The sequence below is a fragment of the Papilio xuthus genome, unplaced genomic scaffold, assembly GCF_000836235.2.
Source record: "Papilio xuthus unplaced genomic scaffold, Pxut_1.1 DF828952.1, whole genome shotgun sequence".
Classification (NCBI taxonomy): domain Eukaryota; kingdom Metazoa; phylum Arthropoda; class Insecta; order Lepidoptera; family Papilionidae; genus Papilio; species Papilio xuthus.
In genome coordinates this window covers 7,386,335-7,406,670 of record NW_013529697.1, presented here as the reverse complement: position 1 = coordinate 7,406,670, position 20,336 = coordinate 7,386,335, and the positions used below count along the sequence as shown (strand labels likewise).

At 33.3% G+C, this 20,336-nt stretch overlaps 2 protein-coding genes across 3 annotated transcripts; one reads left to right on the top strand and one right to left on the bottom strand.

The window, feature by feature from the left end:
* Positions 1-339: 339 nt before the first annotated feature.
* Positions 340-6,368, bottom strand: LOC106124482 (fatty acyl-CoA reductase 1-like). Of its 2 annotated transcripts, XM_013321187.1 has the most exons (11): positions 6,314-6,368; positions 5,347-5,441; positions 4,761-4,877; positions 3,556-3,678; positions 3,175-3,300; positions 2,750-2,897; positions 2,076-2,177; positions 1,425-1,611; positions 1,086-1,192; positions 846-975; positions 340-591 (listed from the first exon to the last, which is right to left on the bottom strand). In XM_013321187.1, exons 2-11 carry the CDS (start codon positions 5,425-5,427, stop codon positions 378-380), a joined length of 1,335 nt encoding a protein of 444 aa, XP_013176641.1. In that variant the 5' UTR covers positions 5,428-5,441; positions 6,314-6,368; the 3' UTR covers positions 340-377. The 2 variants fall into 2 exon arrangements, with proteins under 2 accessions (XP_013176641.1, XP_013176651.1); XM_013321197.1 differs by lacking the exons at positions 846-975; positions 1,086-1,192.
* A 3,926-nt stretch (positions 6,369-10,294) lies between these two features.
* On the top strand, positions 10,295-20,046 carry LOC106124076 (integrin alpha-4). Its single transcript, XM_013320534.1, has 21 exons — positions 10,295-10,486; positions 11,000-11,133; positions 11,559-11,662; positions 12,074-12,188; positions 12,680-12,835; positions 12,987-13,097; positions 13,179-13,267; positions 13,428-13,652; positions 13,901-14,015; positions 14,286-14,459; positions 14,823-15,005; positions 15,330-15,454; positions 15,903-15,969; positions 16,044-16,191; positions 16,599-16,955; positions 17,555-17,639; positions 17,998-18,060; positions 18,146-18,272; positions 18,759-18,825; positions 19,307-19,424; positions 19,696-20,046. Exons 1-21 carry the CDS (start codon positions 10,338-10,340, stop codon positions 19,834-19,836), a joined length of 2,853 nt encoding a protein of 950 aa, XP_013175988.1. The 5' UTR covers positions 10,295-10,337; the 3' UTR covers positions 19,837-20,046.
* The last annotated feature ends 290 nt before the right edge of the window (positions 20,047-20,336 follow it).

The following is a 20,336-nucleotide window of genomic DNA, read 5'->3' as shown; positions in this document are numbered from 1 at the left end:
GCGTTACTTCCAGTCTCGTTCATGGAAGATAAAGTCGACGTGTACTTCAGAGTTGTACGCGAGTCTTAGCATTCCAGATCGTAAGACGTTCTATTGCGAAGCTGCAGACTTGAAATGGTTTGAATACATACCAACATATTTAAATGGCATTATAAGATATTTAGTGGATAGGAAATAAGAGTACATTAAGAAATATCAAAGAAATTGTAAGGTTAATAAATTTTCATTCATATGTCTAAAGTATTTTATAATTTAATTCCCCTTACAACGTAATTTAAGGTTAAAAAAACACATTTATAATTTGTAATTTATTTTATAAAAAAAAAACTTGTTAAACCAAAATTATACCAAAAAATCCCATTTTTAATTTAAAATATTCATAACAAATAAGTTTTAATACCGTTAAAATAAACAGGCAGATATTCCGACCATACTATACTAGAACTGATGCATGGAAATTTCTCTTTGTCAGAATTTGGTAAGGAAGCGTAGAGAGATTGAGTTTTCGTTGATTGTATTAACCATGAATGACTCGAGAAGTATTGCAACACGTAAAACAAATTAATTATCTTCCTCTGTTTCCTTAAATACCTGTTGACAACAAGATTTTATAAATTACTAGCTGTCGCCCGCAACTCCGTCCGCGCGGAATGAAATACATATTTATTTAGTAGCCTATATGTTCTACAGATACCTTCAAACAAACATCCATATTATCCATCCAATTAGTCTTACTTATTAATATTATAAATACCAATGTTTAGATGGAAGAACACATAGGCTACTAATTAAGTCTTTTTTATCCCGCGCACACGTCTAGACTAACGAAAAAAAATGTCATATACCTTGCTTCCTTCCCTGTTAATTGTAGAAAACAATCAAGTACAAACGCCGGTAGAATCGAAGTTAAAAAGATTATAATTTTAGCAATAAAATAACTTTTTGTAAATGTTATTGTTGGATATGGTACGGCATCTGAAAGTAAAATGTAACATTTATACTTCGTATGAAATCACGCGCCTGCGCCGAATGCACCGCACGCACGGATTAAACGGATTTGCTGTGATAAATTTATTACTACTTACTTATTTTATGTTGAACGGCTTCTTTTATGAATGTTTTACATAAAATTCCCAATGGTAAAGGGTTAGTTCCACTGCTGCTGCAGTTGTAGACACGCAATTCTTTAGATCTAAAATATCAAATTAATAAAAAAAAAACTAATCTACATCTAATTTTATACACTGGCTGTCGTCCGTGACTTTGTCCATACGTTATTATAAAAAGTTAATTAGTAGCCTATGTGTTCTTCAGCGTGATTCATGCATTCGTTCTAGAGATACTTCTGACAAACATCCATCCATCCACGCATTTGTATTTATAATATTAGTAGGATGTAAAAAGTAAGTAAATTAAGAATATACCTGTTACATTTCGCAGCCGCTACTATTGTTAAATTCGAGACGAAATCAACAGGAATCAGGTCAATTACATTCGAGAATTTTCCAAACAACACCCTGAGGAAACCGAGGGCGATCATTGTAATAAGAGCTGTTGCCCCTGCCCAATTGTCTATCCATCCTTCAATTGGCTCATTCTTACTCCCTGTTACTATACGATTATAAACAATAGTTATTAAAAAAAAACTCTAATGTAGGTATCTCCATTGGTCCGACAAATAATAATGGTTTAGGTAATGGACGTGTAACCTACAGGTCATGATTCAATTCCCGGCTCGTACCAATGTGTTTTTCATTGTTGGCACTTAATATGTACGTTCTTAGGCCATTACTAAATCTCCGAATGCCGGCGATTTTAATCACTAAGCGACTTACGACTTATAATAGTCTTAAAGGTTCGTATAGAACGCGTCGCTGACATTTTGTTCTTTGGCGTCGACGATTCAAAGTTGTGTGTACGCGCAACCCGACACTCGCGACTCAAGGACAATATTAGTTTCGAAAATGCACGCTTTGTATGCGAAGGGTATGGTAAAAGAAAACACCGTGATGCGACTTACACACAGATGCGAATAAATTCATTGATGAGTGTAATACAAAAAATAAATAACATACCAATGGACGGTCTAATTATGATAGTTGGGATATTTCCATGATTTTCGGCGACATAGTTCTCCGCTAACGCTTTTGTAAACACATACGTATTTGGAAGGTCACCTGAAAAGGGCGAACGAACGGTTAATATGCATAAAAAAGACTGATAAGACTGTGAGTACATGAGTATATAATACTAAATATAAACTGACCATCTAGCGTAATTAAATGTAAAATGGTTTTAGGTAATGACAAAAGTTTTCTTCTTAGCGATTTGGAGAAGTTAAAATGTTGCTTGAAGGTGAAGAAAGCTTCACCAGAGGCTTCGACATGCCACGTTTTTAAATGGTTAAAATGAAAAAAACATTCTGAAGCAGTGTCTTATTCAAAAGGTGACAACTTTGCCGACGAAAAACTTTGCGAGTTTTATAAGCCCCAATTAAATAAAACCTAACTAAGTATCACTCACTTGAAAAAAAACAATTTCGATTGATGGTCCGATTATAATTCCTTCGATTAATTCACAGTTCGACTGAATAAGCCGAATAAGTTTTTCAGAACTTGTCGGATAAAGTCGTCGTCGCGTATCACAATTTCCAAATAAGCTATTACCCAAACCATTTTGACAAGAAGTATTATATGTTCCTTGGACAATATGAAACAGGCCTTAAGTAAGATAAATTACGAGTACTAACCCAATAACTTTTTAGTCTGTGCAGTATCATCGCCGTACTTTTCTATTATGTCATACACGTGTTTGTATGAGGCAGGTGGAGGGTAAACTATTTCCTCTATGACTTGCCGATTCACGTTAGTGTACGCAGTTGATATGTATACAAATGTCTAGACAAAAATCAAAAAGGTAATTTCGGTGCATCAGTTCTATGAATTATCCAAAGTTGCCGTAGTGGTGTGAGGACACAAGAGAATTCTTCTCTGGGTCGTGGAGAAAGAAGCCCAGTACAATGCGTTCCTTTGGATATTCTGGAGCTCTCACAAGTTGCAATGAGAATGCCATGGAGAGTGTTTTAGTAAGTCCAGTCTCATAAGGCAGATCTTGCCCCTTTCTTTTGCCGATAAAATAGGGTATCTTTTGCAAATAAATTCCAAAAAACCATACCTCTAATTGTTTTATTTTCTTGCACAAATCAAGGACACGTTTTGTTCCTTCGAAGTTCACGTTCATAGCTATTTGTAAAGGTTCTACGAATCTTAATGTAGCAGCCGCATGAATAACAATCGCCACCTTAAATTAATACAAAATTCTGTAAAAGTTTGAAATCAATTTTTGTATTTTTAAACTTTTTGAATATTTATCATCAACCGTAAATAAGTCATCAAGAATTTTCATAGGCTACTGTTCTCTGAACTATGTTAGTTTAATTTCTTTATTCTCTTTAGTACATTTTTTAATGAGTTAAGGTCGAAAGCCATCTCTATCTAATGTCATAACAGAATAATATACACTTTTAAATAATAAATCAAATTATGTTTCATTTACCTTTTCTACTATAATATTTTCGTCATTTTTTTGAATTCCCAAATTTTCTTCAGTAATATCACCGATTATTGGTATAATCTTTCTTAGATCTTCTAACCTTTCTTCTTTCAATCTTTTGAATATCTAAAGAAAATTATTTTATTTATATAGTTAAATAAAAATTGTCAAACGCGGAGTCCAAGATAGAGCGAACTGGCGGCGCACTGTGGACGCCATCTCCCCCATTACGGGGACTTTGTCATATAGTTAAATAATTTAATTAGATTTACTGTCTTCAGTCAAACGATTATAATTATCAATTTTTTTATTCTACACTATTTGTACACTACCTGTTGCTCGAGACTCCGGCAGAGAGGAATAAAAAAAAACTTAATAAGTAGCCGATTTTCTACATCTGTGGCAAATTTCATCATGATCCATTGAGCTGTTCCGGAGATACCTTCTTACAAACATCCATCCATCGATGTAAACATTCGCATTTGTAATGTTTACATCGATGGATGGATTAGTAAGATAGATATGCTACACTTAACGATTTTGTTTTGAGTCCAAGACTGATGAGACGTATTAAATCTACAATTACGGTTATTAGCTACTTCCGATGCTAAACACGTGAAGTCAGTCGGTAAATCAATCGTTACCCGTGCGTTGAGTATGAAACAATCAATATATTATAGAATCAATAAATTTCAGTTCAAATTGTTAATAAATTGTTAGTTAATCGTGACCTTTGTCATCAGTTAATAGTATCCTGTTTCAAAGTATAAACGTGGATTTCCACTGTTGTTACACTTGTGTAAAACATATTCTCAACTAAGTAATCTAGGGTCATTTATGTAATCTAGGATATTACATAGTTATAAAATTAAAATTTTGCATATGTTTTTACGTTATCACTAACACAAGTCCACCCGCGCGAAGTAGGGGCGAATCGTTAGTCTATACTAAGATTTTAAATTTGTTTTCAATGAAGAGATTGATTTCAAAACTTCTCTCACTGCTGGGAAGCTATATTATGCACCTGTGAGATAGGCTATATTTATTACAAGCCTAGTTGGCGATTCCGCCTGGCCGAAAATTAAAAAAAAAATATTTTATATCCTGAGAAATTGCTAAAATCGTGCTACGTAGCGCAACTTAAAAACGATATTGTTGTACTCATTTTGATAATATAAACTCTTCTATGATTATTTGTATTTACATACCGGCTGCTCGAAGATGCTTCGTAACCTGGATTCTGGTGTATCATTTTTCTTGCCACGTATCAAAAGGTAGATTTTATCTAGTTTAGGACAGCTATACAATAGCTTTTCTATTAACACCTAAAATAAGGAATAATTTAATTTTTGTAGGCGTATAAAGGCAACTGATTATTCCGTGTAGGAATAGCAAAGACGTATTATTTTTTGGGACAGTTTTAACAGCGATAGACGCCAGCAACTACCAATAGTGAATAACTACGACCACACAGAAGACAGGCGTTAAGTGGAAGCAAATCTGAGTTGCGTCTGATGATTGTGCGTTCCGACGGTCTAATGTTGGTTATCTTTCCCTTACCTTCAGGAGAGGATGAGTAGGGGAAGTGAATTGGAGGAAAGAGTGGACGCGTAAAAAGGGATGTATGTATAACCATTTTGTACGTCCCCTCATCTGTCGATTAAAGGTAAGCCACGCAATTGCGGATGTCTGTAGTTTTCGATCGCTTTGTTATTTTGGCGAAAGTAAAGTGGTCGCATGCTCGTTTGAAACCATTTCACATAAAAACACAAAAATATTAGTTTTAATATTTACCTTTCCAAGGAAGCCAGTGCCACCAGTGATGAAAATTGATTTTCCCGCGTAAAAGTCAGCGACGTTGTCAAAGTATTCCATTTTCTTTTCAAAATCTGAGAAGTAATTATTTCTTGGTAATAGTCAATGGTTGATCGATATACCATAATTATAAGTTTTATTGATTCGTAATTTATATTTCGAAGAAAATTTACAAATATTTCCTATTTTTTTTATAGTAGTTATGTTCACAATTATTTTTATGATAATCACATTTCTATGATAGAAAATGGTGCAATTTACACTATTCACAACACAGAATACCTAAACTGATATATAAACACGGCTAAACACTCACGTATATTCGGCCGGTGGCGGCACCGACTAGTTTCGAGCCCATCGAGGGCCCTTCATCAACTAAAGTAGTCGGTGCCGCCATCGGCCGAATATACGTGAGTGTTTAGCCCTGTTTATATATCAGTTTAGTATAATGTCTCACGAAAGTTTGTATAATTTAACAGAATACTTATTTAGATTTTTAATTATTTTGTCTCTTATTAAAAATGTAACACTGACCTAAGTTATCTTGTTTGTTTGCGATTTAATTTACAGTGTTTTAAACCTAACTTAACGTATCCAGTTTTTTTATATTATTGGCTATGTGATAAATCTAACTCAATCCATTATTTTTTTTCTTTTATAATAAATTACGATCTCAAAAAAAAACTTATTCTATCGGCACGATTCGATAATTTAAATTAATACCAAAAATAAAACAAAAGTTTATTTTCAGTTATGTTCCAATTTCGACTAATAGATGAAAAATAGTATCATCATCAGCTCACTGTACATCCCCACCGAGGGGCTCGGAGCTTACCCTAAGTATAATAAAAAAAAGTAAGCAGAAAAATGTTATAATATTGTCCACTTTTAAGTAAAATAAAATTAATTAAATAACTATATTAAGTAATTAATATCAATTGTTTACCTTATCGTAAGGCTTTCTGTTAAAGCACTAAACACACTCGTCTGGTTCAAGCCGATTATAAATAATGAATAAACAATTTTGAATACGTAATTCACATTCAGTTCCAAGATTTTATGGTAATTTAAACATAAACGTTCAGTTTGTTTAAAAAAATGTGCATATCGTTACTTTGAAATTATATTTTATCTTAAAAATTTTATTGTAAGATTTATTTCTACTGAAAAAATGTGAGATAGCAAGATTTATATGAATTTTCCGGCAGTTGGAATAACTAAAATAAAATAATAATCTTACTAATATTATAAATGTGAAAGTTTAAATGGATGGATGTTTGTTTGAAGGTACTTAGGAACGACTTAAAGGATCTTGAAGAAATTTGGCTAAGATATAAAACATTGTCTGGAAGTACACATAGACGGAGTCGTGAGCGACAGCTAGTAATTAATAATTCCCTACTAACGTTCGTCTGTAACCAGATATATTAAGCTTAAGTGTAATTATTTCTACTCACTTCTCTTGTTTGTATTTCTTTTTTGTAATGTAACATTAAATACGACCTCAAATTTTTAATAGTAATTTTAGTAATTTCTACGAATTCTTTAGACATAATTTGTATGACAAAACATCGTTTGCCGGGTCGGCTTTTATTAACTTTTAACTAAAACAACTCCAACGTTTCATCATCATCATCAGCTCACTATACGTCCCCACCGAAGAGCTCGGAGCCTACCCTAAGTTAATGGTGATTAGGCCGTAGTCAACCACGCTGGCCAAGTGCGGGTTGGTTGACTTCACACATATCTTTGAATTTCTTCTCAGATATGTGCAGGTTGCATCAACTCCAACGTTTAACTATTATTAATTTCACGAACTATAAGCGGTGAACATTGTGGATAGCACAATTAAAGAAAAGGAATTAAGAAACATAGAAATCCACATACTTAAAGATAAACTTATGCAAACTTTAATCTGTTGTCAAGTAGAAACTGCCAAGTCTACCTGGACAGACACTTCCGCTATAAAAAATGACATCTCAAACCTACTATATATATAACTACAATTTTTTTACTGTATTTCAATAGTTTAAGCGTCAATAGCCTAATGGTTAAGGGTACGGATTTCCGACCACGAGGTCGGGGGTTCGAATCCCGTCATTCGACTATTGTCGTAAACCATATCCTAGCACAAGCTTAGAGCTTATTTGGAATGTTTAAAGAAATATTAGTAAATTTACACAAAAATCTGCTAATATTTTTATGTAAAAAAAAAAGTTTATCATTCATTGGCTCAGGGGCTAAGCACTTGACTTATAATCTGCAGGTCCTGGGTTCGAATTCCGCCGTGTACAACGTTCGACGTTCTTACGGTGAATGACAACATCGTGATGCGACCTGCACATAACTGCGAAGAAATTCAAAGATATGTGTGAAGTCAACTAACCCGCATTTGGCCAGCGTGGTTGACTATGGCCTAGTCACCCCTAACTTAAGGTAGGCTCCGAGCCCCTCAGTGGGGATGTATAGTGAGCTGATGATGATCATTAAATAATTTGAATGTCTTTTTTTTTAAATGTATTTAAGTTTGGAGGCGCTTTATTAAATTGCAATTCTGTCAAAACGCGGAGGGAAAATATACAAAATTTGTAAAGTAACTTTTGTATATAGTCTTCTTTTGAAAAATTATTAGAAAAGATAATTGACCACATTCGTCTACTAAAAATTCTTTATTGTTGAGCGCACTAATTAAGTCCCCTATCTTTGCTTTAATACCTGTTGAAAATAAATAGCAAATGTCCGTTTGTATAACTTAATCAGAATTTTATATCAGCACAATTTATTCTACCTAAAACTCATCGTAGTCAATTCTATGAGTTCTTCCAGACTATGTTTTACATCTTTGCCTTATTTCATCGAGAATTGTTGAGCGGTTTTGGTTACCTTCTAACAGACAGCTACGGTTACAACAATGACTAATACCAGGAACTTTCGACATAGAGTAATTACTTATTAAAAAATGTAATATAAATTGTTTACGCTGAATAACAATATAATAAGTGTGACGCACTAGAGAGGAAGTGAGTCCGCTGTTCGAAGTATCAACTGATTCATGACTCATTTGGTCATAGTGTGCATTTGTATATTCTTTACCAGACAAATTAGTCATTTTAATAAGTACATACTTAACGTAAATACCACAATTTTATATTAATGTCTTATATTAATGACGATTTCGTCCGTGTGAAATATTTTCTTAATTATTGAAGCTAATCATTTTACTTAAAACAAAATATTTATTAATCTTACAAAATATTACTCACATATAAGCTTTCACCCCTTATTCCGTATTGTTATTTTGCACCCTTCAGGGTAAAACTTTCACAAATATAAGTCTAAAAAAATTTTCAACCTTCTACACCTTTTCAAGCCCCTTTTAACCTCTCAAAACTTTTGTTTTTTTTATAGTAGTCTAAATCCTTTCTCTGGCTCGAGACTATCTTTATACCAAATTATATTATACTAGCGGACCAGACAGACGTTGTCCTGTCTACCCGTCTTTGTGTGTTCACGTCTGTGTGTGTGTGTTTCAAAATTGTGAATCTAAACCATTCCCAGATCCCCTTGAACACACACAAAAAATTTCATCAAAATCGGTCCAGTCGTTTGAGAGACATACACACTCACAGAAGAATTATATATATATATAAAGATTTAAATCAGTCCAGTAGTTTTGGCTTTAAAGCGCGACAGACAGTCAGAGTTACTTTCTCATTTATAATATTATGTAAGAATGTAAGGAAGTTAGGATTAAGTGGTATCATGGTCAAGCGCTAGTTAGTCTTGTTAATATTATAAATGCTAAAGTTTGGATGTATGGATGAAAGAAAATTTACATCAGATTTAAAAATACAATATCGTGCACTTGTCAACTCCACGCACATCCGGTAGCATCCTCTCGCATCGCGATCGTCATGCTGCACACTGGTCATTTTCTCCGCTTTCTTAGACAAATTCGTCTGATATTTTTGAGATTTTTTTTGGTTGAACGTTATAAGACATATATATATATATATAATCATACAAAGCAGATTCAAGCCGAAATTTTTGCCCACTGTGTGCTGTGCCGGTTGGGAAAGTTGCTGAGTGTGCTACAACCTTCATACTTACGTCAGTATACAAAACTGACCGTAGCATTCCGAGCGGCAAAATTTATCGCACAGGAAAGAGTAATATGATAAATTATAGTTTACATAATTTGTCACAGTAGTTGTTTTTGATTTTTTTTATCTTTATATTAGCTGTTGCCAGCGACTCCGTCTACGCGGGATTAGAATAAAATCTTAACTAGTAGTCCGTGTTTTCCAGACTATGTTAGAACATAGTATACTGTATACTGAACATAGTATACTGGCATAGATGTAGACATCCATGCCAGATTTCAGCAAGAGTTATGCAGCCGTTCTGGAGATACCTTCTTACAAACATCCATCTCAACTTTTGCATTTATAATATTAGTAAGGTAGTAAAATTATAAAATAGTGGTCGTATTTGAGGTACCAGAGGTCGAATTCTAATCTCTTCCACTTTCCAGTCCTTTTAATGAGAAAGGAAGGGAAGTGGATTGGCCTGGAGTTGGATTGTTATTCCTGCACTTCTTCTCTTTCAACCTAAATGAATTATTCTTCATATTAATAGAATTAAAATAAGACTTTAAATCATAATTATCTCTTCAAACTTATATTAAATCTAAACGAGCTTTACTTTTTATTGTTAATATAACTACTGGTGATAATTAGTTCACATTAAATAATAATATCGTATAAATAACAAATGAGAATGTAACAAAGTTACTCGCATTTTTAGTGGTAAAGCAAATTAATACTTATTCCACTAGTTGTTAAGTTCACATTCGCTTAAAGCTTACCAATAGATTACTTGAAGTAAAGTTTGATTTTATTAGTGTGCATCGTTATTTTATTGCAGTCACTTGTGTACATAATTCTTTGTTATTATATTTATAAATAACAATGTACAAGAATTCATGTGCATTAATATTTATTTTGAACGTAATTTTATGTAAGTGTGGTGTTATTTTTCATGAAGGCAGTAAAATAACTTATTTACCAGATGCTTATTCTAAATATTTTGGTTATTCAGTTATGTTAAGTGAGATGGGGTAAGTTTTTATAGTTAAAATGATTGCTTTTCAACTGTTTTTTTTATTTATTATTAATATTATGAACTCATGAAGTAATTTAAAAAAAACAAAAAAAAATTATACTTTTGTAGCTGTATTATTTTTCTATTTATTTGAAACAACTAACTACTAAATAATATATACATTACTAATCTTAGTAATATTATAAATGCGAATTAAAAGTTTAGGTAGATGGCTAGATGGATGGATGTTAGTTTAAAGTTATTTCAAGTACGGCTAAACGGATTTCGTTGAAATTTGACTTACCTATAGAACATAGTCTAGAAGAAATCATAAGCTGATTATGCTTGTTTTTAATTCTGCGTGGACGGAGCTACGGGCGACAACTAGTATAAATACTAGTTGTCGCTGATAAATCATATATTTTATAATTATGTTCTCAACATCGTTTTTCACGACTACAGTGATTATGGGGCATTCCACGTGAAGCGTACAGTCAAAAATTAAATGTTAATAAGTTTTATTTTTCAGCTTAATAGTGGGAGCTCCAAAAGCAGCCAGTAGAGATGGTAGGAATATATCTCCAGGTTTATTATTTAATTGTCAGCTGCAGAATTTGGACGTTCGGAATTCGACATGTCGACCAATGGGTCTTACTGTTGATCGTGAGTATTCTCTTTACTAAGATAGGTATTTTACTACCGAAATGCGGCGTAAAACCCCCTAAGATGAGTCAAGCCACCCATCAAATTGGAATCCTATATTCCTCACACTTACCATGGGCTTCTGAGACAAAAATCTCTGTATGAAACATAGTTTCATCCCTTTATTTTTGACAAAACAGAGATAACAATATAATTTAAATGATAAATGCGAATGTTTAGATGGATGGATGGATGTTTGTTTGGTATTTTCGCAACGGGAAGGTATCACACTAAAATTTGGCATAGATGTAGAACATAGTCTGAAAGAACACATAGACCTTATTACGTTTGTTTTAAATTAATAGATAATTTGGACTCAGAAACCCACGGTTATTAAGCTTCCGTTTTATTCTCAAATTCTTTAATGTGTTTTTGTTTTTTTACAGCTTATGGGAGTTATTTTGGAAAACTTTTAATTCAGCGTGACTTCATCAGAGATGATATGTGGTTTGGTGCAGCTATTGTAAACATGCCTAAAGGAAAAATGATGGTAAAATTTTTATCCCCTTTTGAAAGTATTTCCTCAAAAGAATGAATGTAAGAGACACCGTTAAAGTTATTAATTACCCTTTCCTGTTTCTATAAACTTTTACAAGGCGCATTTACAAAGTTTAAAAAATGTCAAAGATATAAAAAATGTTAAAATCGGAGCACAAATATGGTGACGGTAACACACATAAAAATACAGACGAATTAATCACCTCCTTCTTTTTGGAAGCGGCAAAAAGCAATCAAAATTACAACTAATCTTCATGTCATATTATATTTTTTACACTGGCAGGCTGATTCCATTTTTAAAATCTTTTTAAAACTAAATCAGTAAAAATCCTCTCCTGTGTTATTAACGCATTCTTACATCTTGTCTTAACCGATTAATGTAAAGTTGTGTCTTTTTTTATAGGCATGTGCTCCGAGATGGTCAACTCCATACAAAGACAAGCACATACTAGTAAATGGAGCGTGCTATTTGCTATCACAAACAAGAGGAATTACTATGTTACCTTTGCAGGAAAGGAGTAAGCATACTTTTAACATATTTTACTATTAGCCGTGTCCGCGATTTTGTTGCGTGAACCGTCTTAGGGTTGAATTTTAATTATTTAGGCTAATTTTACTTAAACTTCTAAAACATTACAATAAAATAATAAGATAAACCTCACATATTCCTTTACAAAATACACCGTATTTCCTATTGTCGTTTTGCACCCTTGAAGGTAAAACTTTTGCAAATGTTTAATATATTATTTTATCAATTAAACAACTTATAAAATTTAGTTTCAAACCTTAAACTACAAGCTTAAACTGTATCCATTCGCAAACTCTATCTGTGTGTTTTTCATGTCATTGAAAAGAATTCAAAATCTTTTTCCTAATTATTTATAGCGATGATAAATTAATAAGAATGACATCACACGCGTTAGCATTTGTTATTTCGTTTAAAGAAAAAAATCACTAGAAATATCAATCGGTAGTAGTTTTAGATTAAAACTAACCAGTTTGTACTTAGATCGACAGGCTTATAAAACTGATGGAACCAGAAAGGAATACGGGGACTATGGTACCCATTTAAATTTTTACGCCTATGGTCAGAGTGGAATATCAGTTAAGGTAACAGAGAGCAATTCAGTAATCATCGGAGCTCCTGGTTTACTGCAATGGGCAGGTACATACTTCATACTAAATATGTATTATATTTTTGTTATTTAACCCATTCATTGATTCTTAATTGTTAAAAATTTTAGCGAGTCAAATGAACCTTCTGAAAATAATACAACTTTTCGTATTACTAAAACTTTGCTGTTATTTTTTCGCAGGCGGTATAATTGATTACAAGTACGATCCAGATGAAGGTTCCATGTTTATTTCGAAACAACCTACAACAAATCCTTATTTTACGAAAGAAATTGGACCTGATGATTATTTTGGTAAGTTTTAAATCTAAAGTTTAATAAAGTGTCTGTTAACGTAGATATATTTAATTGATGTTAAAATTTAATTTACTCCAGGTTACAGTGTGGAATCAGGAATTTTTGGACCCAATAAGAAAACTTTATACGTAGGAGGAGCACCTCGATCAAAATCTGGCTACGGACAGGTAAAAATTATTTGATCTTTGACTAAGTTGATTTTGTGCTGTCCAAATACTGTCAGTAAATTTGTTTTTGTGTAAACCACACTAAACTAAGATTCTAAAACTGAAATTAAAGTATAAAATAATACGAGATTAAAATTGATATACATTATGTTTTTTTAAGGTTCTTATATTTGAACCAGCTACCAGAGAATATGCACCTTTAAATGTGGTTAAAAGCCTCAAAGGTCCCCAACTGGGCTCTTATTTTGGCTCTAGTCTTTGCTGTATGGATATCAATGGAGATGGTATATTAGATCTTCTTGTGGGAGCACCAAATTTTATTTCCAAAGTAGGGGAACTACAATACGATCAAGGAGCTGTTTTTGTTTACCTAAACAGCTGGAAGGTATGTCAACAGTGTGATGCACAAAATATTATAAATGTTATTTTTTGATGTTAAACGAATAAACGATCATACTAAAATAGCGAAGTGACGCTGCCCTTTGACATCAGGTTTAGAACAGTTGAAAGGTTCCAGATGTTTGAGTTGAGAGTTTGCCTACTTTTAATGAAAAAAAAAAATCTTTCTTCTTTTTACACATTCCCCCTTCCGCTATAAAACTATAGAATCATTACGGATTTATTATATTACAGGGTTCTAATTTTACGCTAAGTCTAGGAAGTTTTGTATCGGGTTCCAATTTGAACGGAGCTAGATTTGGCAGTGCAATTGCTAATATGGGTGACGTGGACGGAGATGGATACAATGGTAAATATTAAAAAATCTTCCTTTATATTCTGTATTCGTTTGTGACTAACTAGGGTGACGCAGCGACTCAAAGTGGACCTTGGCCTCTGGCAATAAAAGTCTCCACTTCCCCGATCCACCGCCGTACCAGTCCTGCCATGTAGCTGCCGAAGATCCGTTTATAACAAATAAGTTAAATTAACTAATGTTTTAAATTACCTAAATTGTAAATTTGAATTTTGCTATCTTCAAAGAATGAAGTAGGTTTAAAATTCGAGGAATTGATTTCAGACGTCGCTATCGGAGCACCATGGGAGAACTTTGGTGAAGGTGCTGTATACATTTACAGAGGGGGAGAGAGGGGTATCAGCAGTATGTATATACAAAAGATCCTAGCCAAAGGTGCTCAGAGTTTCGGTATATCAATCTCAAAAGGATTTGATGTCGATAACAATAATTGTAGCGGTAAGTAACTTGGATCCTTTTAATAGATCATCTATCTGTCATTATGCCACTCAATTTGGGGGCTTTTCATCGGAATTTCGTCCTCCAGATTAATCATTCGTCATTTAACTTGTAATTCTTTTCTTAACCAATTTATCTTCCATTCAACTAAATTCATTCAGGCCTACCTTTACCATTGTCGCTCGCGACTCCGTTCGCTGGGAAAAAAAAGATTAGTAGCCTATGTGTTCTTCCAGACTGTTCTACATCTATGCCAAATTTCAGCGAGATCCATACAGCCGTAGATACCTTAAAACAAAAATCAATCCCTCCACCCATTCGCATTTACAATAGTAAGATTGAAGGTTTCTTTGTATGTTACAGATTTAGCTGTCGGTGCAATAAACAGTGATACAGTTTATTTATATAGATGCGTTCCAACAATAGAAGTGTACGCCAGCATTAAAGTTCCGGATGCAATGAATATACCACACAATGCTACCAACTTTACAGCTATTTTCTGCATTGAAGCTAAGGAGCAAATTAAATGGCCCCACGTTAAAACAGGTAATATACAAGTAAATATGATCTGATAAAGTAACATGTCTACTATTTAGATTTATTGACTTAAAATGTATTCAAAAATTGTTTATGGGTCATTAAAAAGTTTTGTAACGAAGATTTCTCGTATTAAACTTAATCTAATTAAGACTGACGTTGGTTTCTAAGACCAAAGTATCTGTATAAAACATATAGCTATTCCAGTCATTGTCTTTGACCAATTATAGGTAGTAATATGTTTAAAACATACATTTAGGTCTCAGAAAGGCACGGTTAACAATTTTGAATGCGGTACTTGGTCGATTTTTTAATCTAAAAGTTTTTTTTTAGTTTTGAATGCATCAATTCATGTGGACCCTGACGGAGGGAGGGCATGGATATCAAGCGATGCAGATTACCAAGTCACTATAAAACCGGGGAACAAAGCATGCGAGGAGCAAACGGTACAAATTAAGGTGCGTAGTATTTGTCAGAGTTTTAGCTATACAAGCCTAGCCGTATTCTAAGACTGCAGTGCAACTAAATGATATATTAGGGTTTAATTATAAGGATGTTCATTTTGTTTTACGAATATGATAACTTTAGAGTACCACAGCTAGTGCTAATATGACTTATATACAAATATGTATAATAATATAAAGTAACGTGTATTTTTAACTTGATGTATTGCAAAAGAAATAGATACTGATAAAGGGACTTTAAAAATGTCGCCCGCGTCTCACTCCGTGCTGAATTAAAAAAAAACTTAATTAGTAGCCTGTGTGTTCTTCCAGGCTAAGTTCTATATGTATGCCAAATTTTATCAAGATCTGTTCAGCCGTTTTGTAGACACTTTCAAACAAACATCCCTCCATCTAAATATTCGCATTTATAATATTAGTAAAAGATAAATTTCTATTACAGCCCACAGCGGACTTGTCGAAGCCAATCACCATTAACTTTGAGTTAATTCATTGTATTGTATTAGAAGGTAATTTGTTAATTTAAGTTCTACTTATTTCAATAGTTCTGCCAGAATTTAATTATAATTACAACCTGTTCCAGATGATTCACCTTTATTTTTACGTAAAGCAGCAAGATTATCGGAAAATTCTAAATTGCATTCTTCCTTCGTTATCCAATTAAATAGAGAATGTGGCGAAGATCTTATTTGTAAGCCATTACTAGAAATGACTTTAAAAGGATTAAGCAAGTATGTTTTACAAATTACTCTACAAAACCTAACTGTAAAATCTAATTTAGAAATAACTGAACAAAACTAATCTAATATCATACAGAAGACAGGCGTGATGTGGAAGAAATTCCGCGTTTCGTCTGATGAGTTTGCGTCCCAGAAGTCTTATTTTAGTTCTCTTTCCCTTCCCTTTTATCTTATAAGGTAAGTATGGGAAGTAGAAGTGGACTTTCCGGATGAGGGAATGCATGGGAAGGAATTTTTTTCTGTGCACCCACTATTCCTTCTATTTGAAGGTAGGCAACGCATATACAATTGCGTATGTCTATGGGCAACGATCGCTTCGCTAATTCAGCGATTTCAGTTGGCCGCTCGCTCTTTTGCCACTTTAAGATATAAATAAATAACTGATAAATTTCTTTCAGCCCATACATTCCAGGTTCAGATAACAAACTTGGTATAGAAGTAACTGTACTTAATAAGGATGAACCAGCTTACGGTGCTAAAGTCCATTTAATGTTACCAACTTTACCACAAAGGTTACCAAGCGAATGTGCATTAAAAAAACTAAACGTAACATGTGATGTACCAGCACCATTATATAGAAATGAATCAGTCACATGGGAAATTGAATTTGAATATACACAGAATGATTCATTTATAAATGAAATAAATATCGAAGCAATACTAGAAGATCCACTGCATAGTAATAATGAAAGTGACAAAGTGATAAAAGATCTTACTATTATTATTAAACCAGAAGCAAGTTTTAATATAACTGGGTAATATACTATGTATTTTGTATTATAGGGGTAGCGTGGTTTGAATGATGACCACATAAATAATTATGTGTGGATGAATCATCATCATCAGCTTACTATACGTCCCCATTGAGGGGCTCAGAGCCTACCCTAAGTAAGGTGTGACTAGGCTACGCTGGCCAAGTGCGGGTTGGTTGACTTCACACATGTCTTTGAATTTCTTCTCAGATATGTGCAGGTTGCATCACGATGTTTTCCTTCACCGTAAGAATGTCGGATAGATGTACATATGCAAATCGGAATTCGAAAAACACATTGGTATTATACATGGCAGGATTCGAACCCAGGTCCTACAGATTGCAAGTCAAGTGCTTGACCCCTGAGCCACCGACGCTCCAATGTGTGGATGGTTTGAAAGTATCTCCGGAACAGCTCAACGGATTTTGATGAAATTTGTCACAGATGTAGAACATAGTCTGGAAGAACACATAGACTACTTATTAACTTTTTTTTTCAACCCCGCTCTGACTTAGTCGTGGTCGACATAGCTGTGACTAGCGTCTCACTATATATTATATTTAGTGATTAATGCTGATTATCAACGTAATGTTTTGTTACAGAACCGTGCAACCAAATAAAACAATCGCAGTGTCAAGAGACGGTCTCGGCAACGGTGATAGCGTGTCTTTTGTACATTACTTTGAGGTGAATCATTTGCTCTCATTCTTCGCTTAATAACTACATAATAATTTTTAATTTTAAGATTTTCTCCAAACCGCTACGACTTAGTGTCCTTCAAAAAGCGAGCTTATCACTATCTCAAAGGCTGGCAACGCATCTGCGGTTCCTCTGGTCTTGCTGATGTCCATGGGCGTCGTGGAACACCTCGATGTTCTCGCTGCTCGTTTGCCCCCTTCTGTTATTAAAAAATAAATAAAAATAAAATCCTTAGTGTAGATTTCTCAAATTGAACCTATACAAAGGATCTTCAATTTCAATTACTCTGAGTACAATTGTTTTCATTTCTTTATCACAAATTATTTCAAATATTTTATTTCAACAGATCAAAAACTTGGGACCATCGAACTGTTACAATTTAACGGCTCTTTTATTAATTCCTGATAAGGTTAGTTGTGTATTTATACATTTTTCTTATTTCATTTTTAGTGACTTTATGATAATTGTATATGAATTAAAATGTAATTTTACAGACGTATCTATCAAATAAGATAGATGGATGTGATAAAGAAGGTTACAGCCTTCAGTGCACCTGGTCTCTAGCCGCAAGAGCCTCCAAAACAATAGCACTTACTTACAAGTTTAACTTAAGTTTACATGGTACGTTGTTAGTTTTAGTTTACTTACTCCGATGACGTTGGCCTCCAACAATAGATTAGCTATGATATTATTTTAGTCAAATAAGTATTTTTATTATGTATGTTTCATCATCATCGGCTCATTATACGTCCCCACCGAGGGGCTCGGAGCCTACCCTAAGTTAAGGGTGGTTAGGCTATAGTCAACCACACTGGCCAAGTGCGGGTTGGTTGTCTTCACACATATCTTTGAATTACTTCTCAGATATGTGCAGCATCACGATGTTTTCCTTCACCGTAAGAACGTCGGATAAATGTACATATGTAAATCGGAAATCGAAAAACACATTGGTACATGGCGGTATTCGAACCCAGGACCTGCAGATTGCAAGTCTAGTGCTTGACCACTGAGCCACCGACGCTCCATGTATGTTTATTATACTTGAATTAATTTCTAATACTAAAATAATTTAATTTCACGACATTAATAATTTTAAATTAATTTTAGGTGATTATTTAAAAGAAATAACAATGTTAAATGCTACATCAACAATCATTTTAAAAGACCAAAATACGTAAGTAATAAAATCTTCTTAAACTATGAAATATATATTGCTTGTTATATTATGTACATATCATCTATGTATTATATATATGTATGTATTATGTGAAAGGCGATAAGCGTTAGATCCCTTTCTCTTCCTAACCTTTTCCTCTAAAGAAAAGATGGAAAGGGAAGTAGTTTTGATGGAGGGGACACATAGGAAAATCATATATCATTTTTCTGTGCGTTTCCGTCTCCGTCCGTTAAAGGTAGGTTGATTTGAAATTGCGTATGTCTATGGGCAGAGTTCCCTTCGCTATTTCGGCGTAGTCAGGTGGTAGGTTTTATACACTCTTATGTATATACAAAAAGAAGGCAAGGAATTTAGATATGATGGCTATTAGAATTGAATGACCATGTATATAGCGTACGACCCTCACAATGGAAGGTCCCGTGATGAAGATAAAGGCTGATGATGAGTTGTTTTAACGATTAATTATTGTTATTTATAGTAACTCGTCAATGATGACTACGCTAGTTTTGGATCCGCCAACACCTCTCTGGCCTTTAATAGTAGGAATCGTGGCTGGAGTTTTTACATTGGCAGCAGCAGTCTACGGTCTGTACAAGGTAACAACGAACTTATAGTTATAGCTGTAGGGTTGCTTCTTGCTTAAGCATAAACTGTTTAACATTTTAACAGATTAAAAAAAAATCTTATACAAAAAATCTTTCCAAACCCGTAGGATAGTTTTTTTTTGTTTTGGACATAGTCAGGCAATAACTTTATAATGATAAAATAACTTAATTAGTAACATATATAGATGAGTTCTAACATCTATCTATTAATCGTATTACAATGTTATCACGTTTTAAATTCTCTTTAAAAATTTATTTCCAGCTTAATTTCTTTGAAAGAACAAAACGAGACGATATGAAACGGCTGCAAGAAGAAATAGACAGCTCCAGCTCACTTGGGGAGTTAAATCTAGACAATGATGATTGCACACAAGATATACAACTATCTGAAGATTCTGATTGAGCAGAAAATATACATACGAGAGGTGACATCGACAGAAAAGGGAGGTTAGGAAAGAGACTTTTCATAGTGTATTAAATATCATCATCTCTTCCTATTCCTTCGGTAAGAATTTGTAAATATCATATTCACGACATTTGTATATATGTATTTCAAATCTCAAAATAATATTTAAGTACATAGTCTTAAATCTTTTACCAAAGAATTACTTAATCCCAATAATTTATAAGATGTAAATTATCAAATTAATAAACAATTATTAAGTAAAAAAGTTTTTTTTCTTTTAACTTTATCAAAAATCCTAAAGTAACCAAGTCGAAAATAAATGTATAACACTGTATGAATTATAAATAATAAAAAAATAAAAATCAAACTTTTTATAAGATACCAAATTAAAAAAAAAAAAATTTTTTTTGACTAAATCGAAATATCTTTTCAAAAAAATCGGCAGTATCTAATTAAAACCTTAATTTATTTTCTGAATTACGAGGATAACTTAAGCT

What these genes read in the sequence shown, in the direction of transcription:
- LOC106124482 (XM_013321187.1), bottom strand. Translation starts at nt 5,427, where the DNA reads ATGGAATACTTTGACAACGTCGCTGACTTTTACGCGGGAAAATCAATT. An exon ending in GCACTGGCTTCCTTGGAAAG is followed by an intron (nt 4,878 to 5,346) that starts GTAAATATTAAA and finishes TCCTTATTTTAG; the next exon opens with GTGTTAATAGAAAAGCTATT. An exon ending in ACAGACTAAAAAGTTATTGG is followed by an intron (nt 2,178 to 2,749) that starts GTTAGTACTCGT and finishes CGCCCTTTTCAG; the next exon opens with GTGACCTTCCAAATACGTAT.
- LOC106124076 (XM_013320534.1), top strand. Translation starts at nt 10,338, where the DNA reads ATGTACAAGAATTCATGTGCATTAATATTTATTTTGAACGTAATTTTA. An exon ending in CGATAACAATAATTGTAGCG is followed by an intron (nt 14,460 to 14,822) that starts GTAAGTAACTTG and finishes TGTATGTTACAG; the next exon opens with ATTTAGCTGTCGGTGCAATA. An exon ending in CAGTCTACGGTCTGTACAAG is followed by an intron (nt 19,425 to 19,695) that starts GTAACAACGAAC and finishes ATTTATTTCCAG; the next exon opens with CTTAATTTCTTTGAAAGAAC.